The following is a 19014-nucleotide window of genomic DNA, read 5'->3' as shown; positions in this document are numbered from 1 at the left end:
TTCCAGCTGAGTCCTCAAGTGGGGAAGGAGCATACATTGTGCTTTTCCAGGGGGTGAGGCTGCAAAGTCATGAATATATTTTCCAGGTTCGCATAACAATGGGAAACCATCGACATGTTTCTCATGCCAGATACTAGCCAGATAGACGGTAGTCAAGTCATGTTTTCGATATCCGTTCCCACGAGTGCCGAAAACGGAGCATTCCATGGACAAAACATTCATGTCCAGATATAAAAGATGTACCCGCATCTGTTACATACTATGCAAGCATGCTGTACCTATAGATCCAATATATAAACTGATGGCCGCGATGCCCCAGATCAATGCTACGCTAATGCTAATGCTCAAGTTTGACCGTATATCCTTTGCCCATGATCCAGCGAGATACACCCATCCATTTTTGCCCGACCAGTCCCATCCATTTCTATCGTCTAGACCACCGCCGGCCGCAACATGCACTGGCAACGATGCAACTCCCGCACAACCAGACCATCGCGGGGCCGGCTTCTCAAAGCGACGCGGTTCAGTCACTCACCCTTGCCTCACAGAGAGGATCGTGGAAATCAATAGGCATAGTCTCTGTCGCGGCCCCGTAGCCCTGACTGCTGAGAGTCGTAATCCTCATAATTGCCCATTTGCCGCCCCACATCACCGTAACTTTGTCTCCCCTCAAGCAGGTTGCCGTACGCAGATGCACGGTCTCGATTGGGAGCTTGAAGCTGCGGGACTTGAGGCTGATAGTCCATATTGCTCATGTCGTAGACGCTCTCTCGGCCACCCAGACCCCCATAAATGCTGGGCCGGTAATCATCGCTGGGTTCCAGCAAGGCCTCTTTGACATCCCAGTGACCTTGCTTAGTGCCTACGCTAAACTCGAGATCTTCTTTTGTGATACTGTCCCAATACTGGAAGGATTGTCAGTGTTTTCGAACGAGAAAAAGTGTGGGCGCCGCTTCCCATGCGGAAGAGCCCCACAAAAGAGAGCACTCACTTTGTATATCATCATCACCGCCAGCAGGTTGCAGACGGTTGCGAAAAATAAGGCGTCGAGATAATGGCTGACTCCTTCGCAGATCTGCTTCCCAAAGACGTACACGAGCACCTGGCCGATAATGAAGAAGAACGCGCTAAAGGCGAGGTCGCCCAACGGCCACCGATCTTGCAGAGTGTTCAACACCAGCAGGACTTGCATGACAAAATACACTGCCAGGAAAACAGCGTTGACGATGTATAAAACGACAAACAGGCCTGTGGTGTTGGTTGGCGAGAGACCGGCCCACCCCTTGAACGTGAGCAGACTGACGGCGAAGCTGATGATGAACATGATCAGGCTGCCGAGCCGGAGGAGCCAGACAGAGAGTGTCGTGCCATCTTCATACAGCTGGAATCCCACAAAGCCGTTGATCAGGAGGCTCGTGCATAGCGCACTCACCAGGCCGTCTTGGACCGCCACGAACCACGGGAACGCACTTCTGTTGGTTGCTTGGATGACCCCTGCGTCTAATACCAAGCTGATGATGGTCAATAGAGTGTAGATATAGAAGAAGGTCAAGATCTCTTTTCGTCCAACAGCTGTAAACTTCGACCGGACGTGGAAGATCATGATGGCGGTCATGCCTAGGGCCGCAATATGGGCAAAATCCGTGGCGGCTTGGAAGATGATTGTATTTCCCACTTCAATTGACCTCGCGGAGCATGTTGGCAGCAACGCGGGATTGTGGATTGCCGTGAATTCGGTGGGAGTGCCCAGAAGGTAGCATAGAGGGAGTGCGGACTTCTCGCAGATCCAGTCGAAGGTGCCGAAACCCATGTTGGGCAACGTGCCCGGTAGCAGTTGCTCCTGGAGAGTACAAAAGAGCGACGGGGAGGTCAAAGTCGGTCAATCGAGAGGCTTTTCGGCGGCTCGTTGGTCTCGCAGTTGGCGGCGCTTCGGAGAGTCTGCAAGGGGGCGCGGAAAGGACAGGGTGGGGATAAAGAAGTCGGAACGATCGTTGTTGTCTGCTGGAAGGTCAAGGAGGGACGGCGGGGCAGTAGGATGGCGTAACGAGAGTGAGAAAACGACAACTGAGGTCAAGAAAAGAAGAATGGGTTGTGGTGAGGTTGGGTTTGCCCAAAGTCACAGAAGGTGAGACAAGGATGGCTGTGCTGGTTGGTGTACGGTGAAGTATGTTAAGACATTTGGTTCTATGTTTTCCTGGCCCAGGAACGGAACTGGCGCCTGCAACTAGTCGTGGTGGCTATTGCGCCGTTGCACAGTACGACTGCGTCACGTGATAGTATCTAAATATATCCGTAGCATGTGACTTGAACCTCTGTATCATCCCGATTGGGATTGGCGCCAGTCTCATCCCTCTCGGTGCCCCTGAAACAGAGCGACCTGCTGTGTATGCAGTAGTACAGGGCCACTTGCTGTGCTTGGACGTAGAAGAACCGAGGATCTATGCCATTGTTACACTGCAACATGAGAAAAATCTCGTCTACGGAGGAAATGTGACATAGACGGGGAACGGCGTACGCAGGCTATTTGGTGCTCTTCTGTTAACTGTCCTCGTTGCTCGACTACTTAATCAAGTCTAATCTCCAGCCCAGCGGTACGCCTCATTCTTCATAACAGCCCCTGAGATACAGTCCCTGGTGGACATGTTCGACCTTGAAGCCATGTAAACGCCGTTCCGCCGCCCGTCTTACCCAACACCACACCGAGGTTGCTGTTATCGCCCATCGATAGTCATACACATCGACATTGTCCCCTCAGCCAGCGTGCGGCCTACCTCATATGTAAGGCGTTGCTGTAGCTCTGAAATTTAGCCATGGGCATTGCGTGGTGTCAATCTGCCGGAGGCACTGGACACGATATGTCGTGCACGACCCTGTGCAGCACCCAGCTTCTTTGCGAGTAGACCTGCTTTCGATTCAGCGGTGGGCTGGGCCCCGTCCACGGATTTGAACAGCCTCAGCAAGCCTCCTTGGGCATTACGAATCTCATCTGTGAATTTGCTGAGGATTCTCTGTCCCTGGGTAACGCCTTGGTCCGTCAGCCGAGCCATGTCAGCATAGACACACTCTGCGCCAGTGAGACCTCGTTTCCGAACAGTAGACAATTTCTCTAATACAGACCGCTTCGACAACGGTTGGCTCGTCCACCATCCAGCGATGTTGTCTTTGAGGTCCTTTTTGACTCGCTTAGCATCCCGTGCAAGGGTCTGGAGTGGGTTTCTGGAAGGCCAGACAGGCAGCGAGGTCGACAGTGCATTGATGATGCCCTGCAAGGTTCCATTGATCGTGTGCAGACGTGTGTTGAGGGACCTATTTTGATTTGTCGCCTCACCCTCCAGGGAAAGAGTCAAAGTCTCGCTGAATGGAGGTTGGATCATGGTCAGATTGACTTCGATGTCTCCATATGTGTCGCCAGGGTGAACTTGAACGCCGAAAATCCCATCGAATAGTTCCTGAACCTGTGTCGGGAGAGCCTGGTTCGCCTTCATCACCACAACCTCCAGTTGTGACCGCTTCTTGTGGCCAAGCGCCTTTCCTGGTAGTTTGACCATTAATTGGCCCCTGCTGACAATGCTGACTTGGAAATGCGTTTCATCTTCTCCCAATGACGAAACTGGGTTTGCCGAAGGGCTTGCATGGGGAGTTTCGGGCAGACTTGATTTCCGGGCGCCTTGACCAAGAGCCTGGGATGCCTGTCCAGACTGACGAATCTGGGAAAGCGGGTGAGCGTCACCAAGGCTTGCCGCAATGGCAATATTCGGCATACCCACCGCATTCGTTGTACTGACCGACTTGTTGGACAGACCATCCGAGATCAAAGGCCACAATTGAGCGCCGAGAAAGAAATGAAGGCCCACAATACACAGAATGAGGAAGATCTGTTTGAGGGAAGGAGACACGGGCGAACTCGGCTTGGAGCCTCTGAACTCTTTTCCGCCGGTCAAGTTGGACAAATCAACCCAAACCGAATCTTCGTAGGACCGCTCCGCGGCCGACGATGAAATGCTGTAGGCGATGTGCTTGTTAAGCAAGGCAGAATCAATGTTCAGGAATGTCGGAATATCGAGGGGGAGTTTGGACGTGAGCACCTGGGCTGATGCTTGCTCAGGGTCGCTTTCGATGCTCTCATACAGATAGTCTGTGTTCATGGCTTTGCCATAATTGCCGAGCCAGCCTCGATCCAGGCGAATGAGAATGGTGGGAATGCGGTGCCGATCCGCGAACTCAAGCATGGCAAGACTGTCAGTGTCCAAGTTGTGTTTCTGGTCAAGGCGAACACAGATGATCGCCAAATCAGGAAGGATCCAGCGTGGGTTGGTTACAGCAAACGCATGACCATTCCATTCAGAGGTCACGGTGGAATGTGTCTGACTGCTCTTGAGAATCAAGGGTGCGAGATGATGAACAGATCTACCACCTCCGGCCAAGTCGTAGCATTCGAAATCGATCAGCTTATCGATGGCGACCAGATCGGCGAACTCTGGTTCTGAGCCAGGACCAAAACAGCTCGGGACGATATGAAACCTGGAGACTGACGATGAACTGGAGCTGGTGGCTGAGACTTTTCGTGAGACCAACGCATCGCCGAGCTTTCTCTGTATCTCTGGCTTGAACTGGTCGACATGCGGGCCGAGCAAGATGACTTTGAAGTAGTCGAGAGCATCCACACTCAACCCTTCCTCCAGAAGAGGCATGCGAATGACACTGTAGTAATTGCTTGAGACATCTTCATTGAGGCACCGACGGAAAAATGAATTCTCTAGTTCAGAGAGGGGCCGCACGATTGAGTGCTGGCTGGTCGCATGGCGGATGGTTTCTTGGGAGTCTGTTCCCGCACAATTCGCCTCAACGCTACCAGTAGCTGAGTGTGCTAATGCTGCGGGTTCCTGTATGGATGCTCCTAGTGGCTGCTGACCATGGAGATACTCTTCAAATGTGACCTCCTCCTCATAAATGAATGGGACAACGTCGGTCTCATCGGCAATGCTTTGAACGTCATCTGAGCTATGCACATCGAGAAGAGATCCAACATCAGTATGCTCTGATCGTAAATCTTCTTCGTTCGAGGACTCGAAGTCCGTGAGGGACGCCCAGCTGTCACCGAGGGCAGGTGGGATCGGTTCGACGGCCGACATGATGGCGGGGTTGGAGGAGGAGCCCAAGGAAGAGCAGGAATGAACCAGTAGGGATTCAAGTGAGAGATGAAGGGGAAGTTGAGGATATTCTAGCTCAAGACTATCGGTATTTGCAGAAGCAGCTACCCCTTCGTCTCGACCCGGGTTGTTGCCTTTTGAGCCAGGCTTGTCAGTCATGGTCTTGAGGCTAGGGCCATCAGACGGTTGGTAGTAGTGATGGTTGACAAAGTGAGAATGGAAAGAGAAGAAGTTTTAAAAGGACCTACTGCGTTGGGCACCGACCAAAGTGCCTTTTCTTGACTTTCCGCGTGAGCTTAAAACAGTGTTGCGACTGCCAGCCGGTTTGGTACTGAACTCGGTGGTTCAGGGCATTGTCGGAAACGCACGGGAATCATTTGAAAAGCCGTGGCGCGACAGGGGAGTGAAGCAACAAGAGTTTAGAACAGACTGCCTCCTTAAGACGGCATTTTCTCATTCAACAAATAAGTCAACAGTATATGGTGAAGAGATAGGAGGGCGCGATCAGTTGGTCAAAGGAAGAGCAGGTAGTGGTAGCATTATGTCGTTGAGTTGAGGATCAAAGGCAGACAGACAGATAGACAGACAAGAAAGAACCCCGCAGTTGTTTCACACGCCCCTCGCGTTGCAGCCTGGAGTGGAGCACGCATCAGCCATAGATAAGCTGATAAGCCCTGATAAGCCCTGATAAGGCTGTTGGCTAGTGCCACACTCGGAGATATAAGACGACATGCATTTCCTCTTAGCCACCTGTTATCCTACATCGTAGCCAGCAACGTTTCATTCAGTTCGATGTCAGTCAGATTGATCATTGCGGATTGGGACAGTTATGAATCCCTCTGATCTCACCTGCCAGGGGGAACCGCAGGAGTTACGGTGCTAGGTTCAGTCAGAAGCGGATGTCTGTCTATCTGAGATTTGCTGCACTTATACTAGACCACAGGTGGCCGCATGTCGATTTCCTTCTTGTTTTTGGACTGGAGGTCAAGGGGACGACCTTTTTGGTCTCCCGGGGGCCATCAAGTGTCGGTCATGCCTTGTTTGAATGTTTCAGTGGTATAAGGCAAGTAAAGCGTGAAGGGGTGATTGACACAAGTGTGGCATAAGACACTCCAGAAGATATAATGTTCACACAGTCCGATTGTACACAGTGACTCTCATGTTGATGTATATGGATGGCCTTGCTCTCACCGGAAAAGCTATTATAGAAGAGACCTCGACACTGGCTTTGCCTTCTAGTGTCAATCACTCAACCTTGCCCACCCAGAATGGTGCTTTCTTCACACCTGGCGTCACCGACCTCGTTTCTTTGCCCTCAAGGGAGCAGCATTCGGCGATTCATTTCAGCAAAATACCCCCTTCGCTGGATTTATATCAGAAAATCTTGCCCGGGAGCGTTGTTCCTTGAAGCAATGGCAAATCCAACCGCTGTTTGTTGGGAATGGATCATATGGGAGGAAACCCTCTGACATCAAGACCCTGTCCTCGACCTCAGTCACGTACACCTCCGAACCCTTCTTGTAGCCTGGACGCCAAATCTTGCCTCCATGAAGTGAGTAGACCAAACGCCGAGGTGCCATGCATAATCAAGACATGTCGTCCCACCATCATTTTTTGGTCTCGCTGCCCTGTGGCATCCACTCAGGGTGAAGCCCATCCGCCAGCAACTTCCACCCATTCGGCAAGACAGCTGCCTTCTTTGCCTTCAACATCCCGAATATCGGTGTCACAGCGGCACCGGCAACCGACGCCGTTTTCTTTGGGCGGATCTGGTGTGGCCCAGTACTCATCTTCCTCCTGGCGTTCTTTCTCATCCTCGGTAGTCCGCTCGAGATAAGGTATGCGCGGAAGTTGCCTTGCCGGGGCATTCGCAGGGCAATGCTGGATCGTGGTATGGCGATAACCGAAATCACGGAAGTAATGAATGTCTCGGGGCGCAAGCAGAGCCCCGGCTGCAAGTGAATGAATGGGAGCGTCACCCCACTGGAAACTTATCAGCAAAACTATTGCAGCATATCGGGCTTTAAGCAACTTACCCTCTCCATCCAAAATCCTCCACTGTGATCCATCATTTCGAAGAAATCGTTGTATTCTTTGCTTCGGAACCAGTCCAACTTGGCAATCTCGAAGTTGCTCCAGAAATGGCACATGTTGTACTTTTCGCCTTCCATGGCTTCCGGGTCAATATCTTCAATGTTTTGATGTCCCGGTTCCGTCTGCAAGATTTCATTGGGCAATGTTTTGGCCCTCTTGTCTCCTCCTGAGGACGCATCCTCCTTTTCCCGTGATTTATCCACAAACATTTCCCAAAGCCCCTTGGACTTCATGTTGTGTTTCCGCTTGTAGGCTGACGCGTAACGGAAGATGTTCGGGACTGTCTCCTTCAACTCTTTGACGGCGATGGTGAAGCCGTAAGTTTTGTTGGACCTAGCCATCTCGATGAAGGGGTCATATGTGATGTCGCAGAAATACTTGATTTCGGGTTCCAGGCGCCAGTACCACTCATATTTCTGGAGGAGTTCGTGCTTGTAGAAAAAGCCCGAGTAAAAACGGCACATGTGATGGTAGCTCTCCATTCCACCGTACATGATGGCTGCATCTCCTTGCTTTCGAATTCCTTCTCGTGCAACTTCATGATCAACCCATTCCGGATAGCCCCACATAGTCGCATCGATCTTTCCGAATTCCACAGGAGCGCTTGTGTAGTTTGTGATGGTGTCCTTGAAGGACTGCTCGAAATCTCCGTCGTTCAAGAACACGTAGGGGTAGTGAAACCATCGATTGAAATGTCGCTCGATGCTCTTAATAGACTGTATCACTCCATCAAGCTCTTTGTTTCGGGCTAGGACGACGAAAGCCGCATTTGCGCGAGGTTGCTTTGCAGACTCCTCGGGGTTCAAGCAACCCGTTGCAAACACGCGGTCATGTTTCTCGCTGATTTTTCTGCCGTTCGGTCAGTACATGGGAGATCGGATCGACAAGTGTTTGCAGCAAACGTACCTTATGGAAGGGGGTGTGCCAGCAGGGAGCATTATACGTCCCGGCGAACTTGGATGTTTCACCACAAGTATGAGGATTAACAACACCACCAAGCTCGGAAAGAGGAGCAGGAAGCCCAACGGTATGGAAATCGAAGAATTGCCTTTTAATCTGATCCGCCTGCGAAAGAACGATAATCGCGGCAGCGTCCTCGATTTTCCATTCTTGAACTCCTCGGGAGATGGGCCCTGCGACACTGAGGGCAGGCGCTTGAGGACACGCTGCACGAAACCCATTATTGTGGCCAGGCTCCGACCTCTCCTAGAGATGGAGCGCTTCCTGCCTCGATGGAACTGTTACCAGCCGAGCATGCAATCGGCGGCAAACATGGAACAGCCGAGAGAGCCTGCACCGTCGCTAATTGAGACTATTCTTTCAACTGCAGTTTGGGTTCGTGTTTGCGAACTAAACGGGGGCGAGCGAAATCCCAACAAACGCGCAGAGCCAGCGAGATAGGGATGGCGTGCAAGAGGACGGAGCTTCGATATCGTCGGGGTCGCTAGGATACTGATTATCTCGAGGGATAGGCAAGCGACATAGTGAGCTCGCAATGGTGAATAATGAAGAAAGTATGAGGACAGATATGGTTCTTCATGAATGTCTGGGGAAAAAGGACCTCTGTAGTGCAGTGGTTCGACTGAAGATGGTGCTGCTGGTGGTCCACTTGCGATCCCTGAAGAGGCCAAATTGAGAGTCTGAGACTGCGCTGCTTTTGCTCCAAGTCCCACGCAGCGCGAAGCAACGCAACGCCAAGGCCCAGGCTAGAAGGCGCAGATTTGTCCTGCACTGGCAATAATGCGTGCCCCTTTTGCCGCAGGGCCCTAAAAGGAAATAGTAGGTGAAGTAACTACTAGTTACAGGTTCCTTAGTACACACTGCCACGGGAGCGATAATGGGACGAGGGAACCTAGGAAGCATTATAGCATTTACGTAAGCTGTCGCAATTGCCACTACCGGTTCCAGGGGCTTGCGGTGTTCTCACCTCCAGTCACAGCCTTCCACCTTGAAAGGCAGGTTTATGCCTAATGTCTTTTTCTTCCGCAGTTCATCAGACTTGAGTGTCGTTCTGGAATTTTACTGAATCGTGTCTGTGGTAATGGTTTGCGTGGGGGACGGAAACGTTCACTAGCCGATGTCCAGGTAAAGAATAGGCTACCCTAGGCGTTGCCTCAGGTACTATCTCATGGAAAGGGTCCCGCCCATGAGACTCCCTAGATGTTGCCTCTGGAGCCTAAACTTACCTTAGGTAGGTACCGTTTCCGGTGTCATGTTTACTATGAGCGATCGCCTGCAGCAGTGCCGCTGGTTTCCACGCCGCGGTGATGACCACTGCCACACTCGCTAGTAGCCCCAACCAACCTTGTCATGCATCAGGTACTTTTACTTGCTCCAAGGTCGCCCTTTGCCCTGCGGCTGTGCCTGTGCCTGATCAGCCTGTGGGTTCCATCGCCAAACAATGACCATGTTGACAACCTGACATACCTGACAACCTTGAACACCAACCACATTTCCTTTGCACGAGCTCACTTGAGACACTGCAGTACCCAAGGTACTTACCTATTGCGCAACGCACCCTGCTTCCACCTCCTTCATCCTCTCGCCTCCAGTAACCCAAGCGAGGCCGACTCTCTGATATCTGTCCGAAACACTCTGGGTCGAAACACTGACCCTCCGTCCCGGGCGTTGTGCCCACACGTTGCAACATATCCCAGCGTTTCCTGCATCTGCCCACCCTGTTTGCGCTCTTGAGCAGCTTCCTTACAGATAATGGTATAACAAAGGGCGGGCTGCGAGCTCTAAGCTTCTCATAGCCTTTACCCATCTACATCTTCCAACATGGCAGCAACCTCACCGCTGCCTCCTTCCACCCCGTCCCGGTCGAGTTTTCAAGCGCCTCACCTATCGCCCAATCGAATACCGGCCGCCTTCGCCCCAGGGTCATATCAGTCAGGTCATCTGAATCTCGATGTCTTTTCTCCAGTGGATCAGAATGGGAGTTTTTGTTTTGACCGGGTGATCAAGCGTGGCCGAGTGAATCGACGAATAAAGAACAAAGGAGCTTGGAAACCGTCATGGAAGCCAGCCTACCTCGTACTACGCCCAAACCTGCTGTCCGTTTACCAGGACGCCGACGAGACCGATCTGAAAGCTTCAATCACTCTCTCCGAGGTCAATGCTGTGGCTCCGGTTAGGAAAGCGCATACCGACAACGTCTTCGGGGTGTTTTCACCATCAAAGAATTATCATTTCCAAGGCATGTCAGCCGCGGACACTGCAGATTGGATTACACATATTCGCATAGAGGCTCGGACAGAGGAGGAAGACGATTTCGACCTCCTCACACCCCAGTTCTCCCAGAGATACGCAGATACGTCACATACATACGAATCGACCGATCTGTCAGCAGATGAAGTCGCCATCGCCTCTGGGTCACCGGAGCGAACTCAAACAGCCATTCGTTCCAGACCAAGAACAGGCTCTCAGTTAGCTCAGTCCCGGCAAAGGCGCGCCTCGACGCTCCAAGAGTACTCGGGAAATGAGCAGTTCACGACGTCGCATTCTGATTTTTCAGATGCCCTAGCAAGTTCCTTACCAAGAACGTCGGCGCTTTCGCTCCACAGACCGCCACTCCTGACGCCAATTGCATCATCCCAGCAGCTCAATGGACCAGGCGATCCGATGACTACTGTGCACATGCCTCCTCCTGCCACGCCGCAGCGCGATGCTACCAGTGACCCTGAGCGTGTCATCCGACATGGGTACTTGCAGGTCCTGAAGTCCTACAAGACGGGTGTCAAAGGTTGGAAATGGATCTGGCTTGTGCTCCGTCCTCGAAGTCTGGGCATATACAAGGATGACCAGGAGTATTCGGCGCTCAAAATCTTCCCGATGGACTCCATAATCAACGCGGCGGAGATCGACCCACTCAGCAAATCCAAGAAGTTTTGCTTCCAGATCATTATGGAGGATAAATCGTACCGTTTCTGTGCATCAAGCGAGGATGAGCTGGCCAAATGGTTGGGTGCCCTGAAAAGTGTTTTGACCCGGCGCCACGAGGCGGAGAAGGCCCTGACGAAAGGCAAGGAAAGGGGCATCGTGGACGCTACTGCTGCACTGTCGCTGCGGTAGGCCTTTCGGTTTGGGGGAGATCCTGCAAATGGGATGCTCCCACGGCGACGTGGGCTCGAATGATTTGCTATGACTCTCTTTACGACTTTTGATGATCACGCTTCATGTGTCTTATGACGTTCCCGTTGGTCATATTGGATAAAAGAATATGGCGTATTGTGTTTCACACGATCGCCTGGCGGCTTGCACGCCGTTCAAACAGGGCGTCTTTTCATGCTGTTCATGCTGTTCCTGTTTGTTTGTGCAGGTGCTCTCCCATGTCAAGCCTCTCTCACTCTATGGAGATAACACCTTCCTAGCCTGCGGAAGTCTTGGTCCAGACTTGGTGTCAGTAAGAGGAGTACGGAAAGAAAGCCTCCTTCACACAGCAATAACACCACTGCCCACCGGCCCGCACCACCGAGGCAGAAACCTAAATCAACGTGAATGGATAAGGGGAAAATTCAAACGCACCAAACAACATGCTCCACCGACAAGTAAGAGATGCGTAGTTTGGCACATTACAAAAGGGGGTTCATTGCTCATCCAAGCTGACTGCATGTACATCTTACCTCCCTAGTTGCAACTTGTCCCTGTCTACCTACCTGTAGCATGAGTACACGAGGGTAATGAACATACGAAGATTATAATACCCGGTTCTATTTCCCATACAGAGGATCCGAAAAGACAGAAGCCCTGGACGGAGAGAATATCCATGGATACGGGCCGTGCTCAGTGTCCAATACTAGTTGCGTAAAGTCCTGCCGCAGCGCGATCTTCTTCCTTCCGTTCCCTCTATCTGCGGCTTTTGGTTCCGAAATAGCAGACAGCATCATATCATGGTGAGAAGACAAGAGAAGAGATGAGACCGCGCTTGGAGGTTCAAGTCGAAACACGGCCAACACAGCCCGATCCTTCGTGCGTGTGTATAGGTAGGTATGCAGGCTGGGAAGAAGTGACGGTGATAGTAATAGTAACAGTAAATGCAGTCTTGTGAAGGATTTTGTACAAATGCAGCGCAGATACACTTTCTCTCGCGGCGTGGACCTCGCAGCCCTCCCTTGGACAACACCGCGGAACATTAAGATCCCAAGCGAACCCTCAAGTCAAGGGGTGTAGATATGTGTGTCGCGACAAGAGCCCGACCGTCACAGACTCTGTCGCAATACGTCCCCTTGCATCTTTGTAGAGTAAACATCCGTTCTCGAGGCTGTCCGGTCCGGTCGCGGTGTTGTGTCACTTCATCGATCTATCGACCGAAGATGCCACGCACGCGAGCCCACATGCCCTTCCTCGGCTCCTCGTAGTACACTCCGAAATCCTGCTTTTCTGCACCCTCAAGAGCTGCGGCGTCAGACGCACTCTCAACGAGTTGCTCCGACTCGGATATTGCGTCTGGTTCGGCCGGTCGTGGCGACCACGGGGCGGGCTCCTTGTGGATGGTGGCCAGCTCTGCAGACATCCAGCCATCGTTCAGGCCGCTGCCGATGACATGCACGCTCTTGGACTTGACGATCTCGAGCCTGCGTGGTTGCTGTTCCGCTGCTGCTACTTGTCCTTCTTCGTAGTCGTCGGGCAGCTCTTCGATGACGCGGTCTTCGGTCTCGCGTACGAGGGCTTTGGCGACGCCATACGGCGCGAGCTGGCCGTGCACCACGTCCTGCGGCCACGCTGCCGCGAAAAGACCATCGTTCAGGTCGGCCCAGTACATCTTGATTTCGCGCGCGTCGGCCCAGTCGGGTTTTGGATTCTGCTCGTCCGCTGCTGCTTGGTTCTCCTGCACCTCCAATTCATCGAGAGCCGCCTTCTTGTACTGGGCGATCATTTGCTCCAAAGACGGGGCCTCGGGGCCAGTGGCCTTGCGCTTCTCATGTTGTTGTGTGGCTGCCTCTTCTGCTTGCTTCGACGCCTCCTCTCTTCTGCTTGCCCGCTGCTGCTCCCTTTTGACTTTTGTTTCCTCTTCAAAATCCTTTAGTGCTGTTTCTCTCGCTTCGGCGGCCCTGTTCCAAACCGAGTCATATTCCGTTGTTGGAGCATCGTACTCTTCAAACCACTCCTTAATTGCCTGCCGTTCGGCTGCTCTTACGACATATTGTCTTCGGTTCCACTCATCCGTGTCAAAGTTGCTCATATCAACATGGACAAAGGCCTCCCACTGCTTGATGGCATCCTTCAGTTCCTTGACTTGGTCAATGTCGACAAGTTTCTGTCCATCCACCAGGCCATGGTGCTCCATGCTGAGTTGCGTGAGTGTACCCTTAGACAGAGGTAGTCGGCTCCGGTCTTCGGAACTCATATCCTGTAGAGCCAGCGCTGCACGTCGCATGATCTCGTCCTTCTTTTTCGCCTCCTCCTCCCGGATCGTGTGGATTCGCCTTCGCGCCCTCCTCGACCTGTCCTTGTGACGTGCTACCCGGTTCATTTCGATTTCGATCATTCTGTCCAACGGACTGGGGCCCGAGCTTATCCAGTCGAGCACGAAAGCAGCATCAGCTACACTGGTGGCCTTTTGATCCATCAACCTCCGTGCTTGTAGCTTCTTCGGCAAGATCTCATTGAGCTTTGGCACTCGGCCGCTCAACTGATCTCGTACAGCCAGCTCTTGCAAATCTGTTGGCGATCCTAGCTTTGATTTCACAACATCAATGTCCTCCTGCGTGACCCGGATGATGGACTCAGGAGGCGACAGCTGCCGTTGAAGTGAAAGCTCACGAAGCTTCTGAAAAGCGAAAAGACCTTCCAACGCTCCTGCGGGAGTCGGGGGAAAATGGATGGAGAAATAGGGCGTCCACATGTCGCGGCGGACTGAAGCAGGCACCGTCTTCTTGCCGTGGAAGACCAACTGCTTGAGGATTTTGTTGTTCTGAGTAAGGGTCGTGGGTCAGCAACTGGGTCGTATCGAAAAGTTCAATGGGTAGCTGCAAGACTCACCTCAAGCGTCCTGGTCAAACTGTACACCACCTGGTTCGTCCGTATATGTCGGTAGGCATAGATATTCAATCCAAGGGTTTCATGACGCAGCGCCTTCACCGCCTGCCGGGTCTGTGTCTCCCTCCTGTTTTTGGCCGCATTGGATCCTCTAGCGCGCCATCTGCCTTGCACCCAGAACAAGCCCTCTGGAGAATCACCAGACGGCTGCGGATTCGTATTGGGGCTCGGCGTCCCCTTGAGCATTCGAGGAGGTCGTATGCGCGGCATCTGAGGTAAGGACATGGGAGGCACCTGGTGGGCCATTGTGTTCGCCGCGGCGGCCGCCATGGTGCAGGGCTGGCCGGGCTGCTGAGAGATTTATTCGTTCGGAGAAGTTTTTTTCAGGGCGACATTTCCACACGTTCAGAAGATGCAGGGTTCATCAAGAAACGGACAAGACACAGTAGGACAGCGCCGACACCTCAATTGAACAATTCACTGGAGCAAATGGAAGACGTTGCTCCGAACAATTTGGAGCTTTCACCACGGAGAGCAGAGACCTCTAAACGCTGGCCTTGGCATGTTTGGTACTATAATACTTACCTTAATTAGGTAGGTACCAATGGGTAGTAATACTAGTACTTGCTAAAGCGCTATTAACAAACGCAGCCTTGTCTCAGGGGAGTGGTTACGGTTCCAAAATCATGCACGCTGGACACACAGTGGAAAGATATTCCATAAAATGTAAAGGGTGAGATTTGTCGGCCTGAGAAGGAATAGTATATAGATAGTATGTTACACCAAACGTATTTTCAGACCCCTGCTCGATATCAAGCAGTCAAACCAGATCCTGATCGTTCCCAGTCTGGTGCCTTGATTTAATGTCCGACCTTCATACGCCAACCCAGCTCTTCACATGCCTAGGGTAGATAAACCCCCCAAAATGCCATAATTCAAATATATGCGCAAGCAACTTATTGTGGCAATCTTCGTGATATTCATCAATCGTGACCATGCATTTGGCCAGAGAGTCAGACACGGCATGGCCGCTCGGAGCAGCTAATTTGCAACGGGGGTTGAGTTGGCCAGTCCTGAGGGATTATGAGCGGTAGTCCCGGTATTAGTCCCGCCGATGGGGAGCCATGTCCGAGTAATGTCCATACTCCTGTTGATGCGGCCGCCAGGAGTAAGGGGATAATCCACCCGTGACCGGTCCAAACGATCATCTTCATCCGACGTCTCATCGGCGAGACGCGCAAAGTAATCCGCCAATGCGCTGGTCGAGTCTCCGGAGACGACGTTATCGTACAACGGGGGTGGAGTGACCAACGGCGGCGGAGGCTCATCTTCGTCAAAAGCTGGTGGGTTGAACGAGGGACTTCGAAGTAAATGCATGGGTCGTGGTTGCACAACGTTGTTCTCATTGTGAACATGAGCCTGAGTAGGCAGCGTGAGCCCGCCCGAATCACTCGTCCAACTCCGTTGGACCCCGGGATTTGTTTGCCCTGCGGTACCAGACACAGGGACTCGAGGCTGCACTGGAGGAGTACTACGTCTCCTCAATGCAGCTCCCGGGCACCCACATTCATACTCGTCCAGGGCAGCCGGAGCCGCGCCACCAGCGCTATAGGCAGGCAGTGAGATATTCGACTGCGTCGCGCGACAGGAGAGGATGTTGAAAGGTGAATCAATCGATATCTCGAAATGACGACGCTTGGTTGAGTCGCTTTCATCCGGTCTCGACAAGCGCATCACAATCTATGTCACATTGGTCAGCTGATAAGCGGAAGCTACCTAGCAAGTGAGCGCGTACCTTGATCCAGTGATTCACCTGAATGTTTGAGTATGTGGTATCGAAATGAAGTCGTTCAGTCCTCAACTTTTCTTTCATTTGGTAACAGGTTGGCAGCTGTACATTGAATTCCATCTCCGTAGGGCCGATGCTCGCTGCGTCGCTGTCCAGATTTCCCAAGAGGTTTGTTTGATCTCGGGGAATATCCTCGTCGCCGGCAGCGGCAGCATGACGGTAATCGTAGGGAACACCGCCGCCGGCCAAGATGCGCATAGAACTTCCAGGGTACGCAGAAACACTATGACCATCGGCTCGTTTTTCAAACAGCTGCACTTTCCGTGTCGGTTCCAGTCGATGCACCTTCTTGTTGTTGGTGAAGTACTGTATATTCTCTGTAACAAAGACTTTGATCCGGTGACATTGCACCTTCGCCAGTGGAGTTAATTTAAAGGCAATTGGGACGGTAGAGCCCAACGGGAAAGACTTCCCCGAAATGACGATGTCGTAGTGTAATTGATCTTCCCAATTCCGGGATATGGCAATGGGTTCGACTTGTTCCAAGGAGCCTTCAGCCGGAGCTCTGATCAGTGTGAGCTCCTTTGTGCCCACCAAGTTGGCACGGAAAGCACCGGACCGTTCCACAAGAGCCTCCAACTCGTACTTGACGTGACCCAGGTCGACATTGATGGTTTCTGGTAATCTGGAATCCAGAGGCAATTCGAAGTTGTATACATATTCGCCGGGATGGAAGACTTTGAAGCCTTTTTGTGCAACAGTGGGACCCCCATTGATGGTGTCGCCTTTCCCGAAGCTTCGAGACTGGTTTGCCTGTAGAGAAAGCCTTTTCGCATCTCCAGACGTCAGTCGTTTGGCGGGGGAGGCGCTGCGCTGGAAGAGATCGAAGGAAGACACTGTGACACCGAGATCCTTGGAGTCCACAGAGGGCCCTTTGTGTAGCTGGACGATATCTGCACCATAGCTGTACTCCGCTTGCGGCATCTGGGCATTGAAAAAAGACCAAGTGTGGTTCATGATGGTTGTCGAGTCTTTGAACTCAGTCCGCTTGGGCGGAATGCCCTCCGGCCACTCTGTCTCCGATTTGCCACGAAAGTTGAGCGATATCGACTTCAGCTTGGCCTGTTTCGAGACCCGCAACAACAGGCTTCCCCGGAGCATCGTGGTACTGTGTGTCGAGGCATCATTGGGATCGAAGCCCTGCAAGAACAAAACAGGCTCCGCAAGGGATATATAAGCCGCGACTCCCGTTCCACTGGCTACAGGCTTTTCGTCGGCTAGATGTGTGGTTTTGACGGCAGGTTCATGTTGGGCGGAGTGGCGAGAACTGTTCCGCGCATGGCTACCAAGTCGAGGCCGGTGTAGCGTGCCGCCGACGGGGCCACTGGCGGTACTCGAGCTTCTGCCCCGTCGTTCCGGCGAACGACGCCCAGCATCAGCGAACACCATCTCCCCCGGTTCCGTGGAGTTTCTGCGGTCGGTTTGCCCTTGAGGTACAGGATATAGAGGAATCGTCTGAGTAGAGACTGGAGGAAGATTGAGTCTAAGAAATCTTTTTGCGTGTTCCCGTGAGAACGCCAGTTTGGCCGCTGAATGTTGCAGATGGTAGGATGTGGCCCGAAGAGGGTAGGGTGTGAGGATTTGGTCGTCACTTCGAGACGGACAGAGATCGCGGGATAGCGCTTGTTCGTCTTGATCGACTGCGGATGGTGATTGTCAGCATTTGGCAATGGATGATGATGATGGGAAGGCGATTGCGTGAAGAAGTAATTGCTCAAGTAGCAATCACCGAGGACTCGAATGTCGCACACGTTGTACTTGGTAGCAGTGGGAAAGGAAATAGTTAGGTAGTGATGAGCAGGCGTTCAAACTGCGAACCTGGAACTCCGCAGTTTGGACCGGCTCAGCTTGGCCGTACACGCACCTAAAGTGGCAGTTCTAACACTGGCAGTCGTTAGTCTTTGCGGATGATTTGGAGGCGTGAGTGATAGTTCGGTTCAGACGGTGCCCTGGACCAGGGCAAAAGCGCTCATGATAATTGGCGCTCGGTCCCAGCTAGCGTGTTGGTGCGTGTGTTAATATGTCGTAGTGCCGGTGTGGTACCAGCGTTTGGGGTGCCGAGAGGAAGATGATGGATGGATTAGTACGTGGTACGTGGTTGGCATTTGTTATGCCGGGAGACGAAGAAGAAGCAGAACTTTTTTCGAGAGCCGATGCTCAGGGTTTTGTGAGGTGAAGGGTCGTCGATGACCACCCAACCCTTCACAGGCGAAGGAGTTTTCTCGAATAGATCGATGGATCGATTACACGGTATTGGCGCAAAGGTGGGAAAAATACTAGTCGTAGGTTACCGCCCGGGCCGGAGAAGACTGATCAAATCCTGATCACCGCGTCAGTCCATGATATAAAGAGTGGCCCGAGTGGGTGCTTTCAATATTGCTTGTGCCAGTCACGCACCGCATTCAATTGTGCAGTACAGAGTAGAGTCAGTGGCAGTGGCAGAGGCCGGCATTTCTGGGGAGTTGAAAGTGAGGAATCTACCGTATACATGGTAGTACGTACCTACGTACCTCTCTCTACGTCGCTCACAGGTCCTGACTTTTCTCCGGGTTGTAGAAGACAGTACACAGGACCACTCTTATACAGAGTACTACTACCTCTGTATATCTGATACTCTTCAGGTGGTCCCCATGGATCGACGCGAAGCTGACAATGAAGCGCATCATGCTTTCATCTCCTCTCTGACCACCACTCTGAATTACTCCTCAGTACCTAGGTAGGGATCTGGCCGCTCGCACTGTGCACTGTAGATAATGATCAATAATTACCCTCATAGCCTCCTCATGCTCAAGCACGCTTGCGCTTCCGCGGCCATCCACAGGCTCCGGACCCCCTGAGGTCTGCAAAGTATATTCCGCACATTATTATTGTGCAGTGCCTGGAGCTGAGCCTGAAAAAGAACTGTTCCAGGCCTCCGACGCAACAACACGATCAGGAGGC

The 19014-nt window shown here is 52.4% G+C and overlaps 6 protein-coding genes across 6 annotated transcripts; 1 reads left to right on the top strand and 5 right to left on the bottom strand.

Annotated features, from left to right (window-relative positions):
• Positions 1-563: 563 nt before the first annotated feature.
• Positions 564-1810, bottom strand: A1O1_02608 (uncharacterized protein; the record flags this gene model as incomplete). Its single annotated transcript, XM_007723519.1, has 2 exons — positions 564-905; positions 992-1810. 2 exons carry the CDS (start codon positions 1808-1810, stop codon positions 564-566), a joined length of 1161 nt encoding a protein of 386 aa, XP_007721709.1.
• A 994-nt stretch (positions 1811-2804) lies between these two features.
• Positions 2805-5132, bottom strand: A1O1_02607 (uncharacterized protein; the record flags this gene model as incomplete). The annotated part of the gene is made up of 1 exon (XM_007723518.1): positions 2805-5132. One exon carries the CDS (start codon positions 5130-5132, stop codon positions 2805-2807), a length of 2328 nt encoding a protein of 775 aa, XP_007721708.1.
• A 1659-nt stretch (positions 5133-6791) lies between these two features.
• Positions 6792-8425, bottom strand: A1O1_02606 (mannosyltransferase; the record flags this gene model as incomplete). Its single annotated transcript, XM_007723517.1, has 3 exons — positions 6792-7133; positions 7187-8093; positions 8151-8425. 3 exons carry the CDS (start codon positions 8423-8425, stop codon positions 6792-6794), a joined length of 1524 nt encoding a protein of 507 aa, XP_007721707.1.
• Positions 8426-10025: 1600 nt separating this feature from the next.
• On the top strand, positions 10026-11318 carry A1O1_02605 (uncharacterized protein; the record flags this gene model as incomplete). The annotated part of the gene is made up of 1 exon (XM_007723516.1): positions 10026-11318. The coding sequence occupies one exon, from the start codon at positions 10026-10028 to the stop codon at positions 11316-11318; it is 1293 nt and encodes a 430-aa protein (XP_007721706.1).
• Positions 11319-12546: 1228 nt separating this feature from the next.
• Positions 12547-14555, bottom strand: A1O1_02604 (uncharacterized protein; the record flags this gene model as incomplete). The annotated part of the gene is made up of 2 exons (XM_007723515.1): positions 12547-14160; positions 14229-14555. 2 exons carry the CDS (start codon positions 14553-14555, stop codon positions 12547-12549), a joined length of 1941 nt encoding a protein of 646 aa, XP_007721705.1.
• A 711-nt stretch (positions 14556-15266) lies between these two features.
• Positions 15267-17463, bottom strand: A1O1_02603 (uncharacterized protein; the record flags this gene model as incomplete). Its single annotated transcript, XM_007723514.1, has 2 exons — positions 15267-15965; positions 16021-17463. 2 exons carry the CDS (start codon positions 17461-17463, stop codon positions 15267-15269), a joined length of 2142 nt encoding a protein of 713 aa, XP_007721704.1.
• Between the last annotated feature and the right edge of the window lie 1551 nt (positions 17464-19014).

Source organism: Capronia coronata (genome assembly GCF_000585585.1).
Source record: "Capronia coronata CBS 617.96 chromosome Unknown acBCG-supercont1.2, whole genome shotgun sequence".
In the NCBI taxonomy this organism is placed as follows: Eukaryota; Fungi; Ascomycota; class Eurotiomycetes; order Chaetothyriales; family Herpotrichiellaceae; genus Capronia; species Capronia coronata.
The sequence above is the reverse complement of the archived record's forward strand: the minus strand, read 5'-3'. Positions and strand labels throughout refer to the sequence as shown.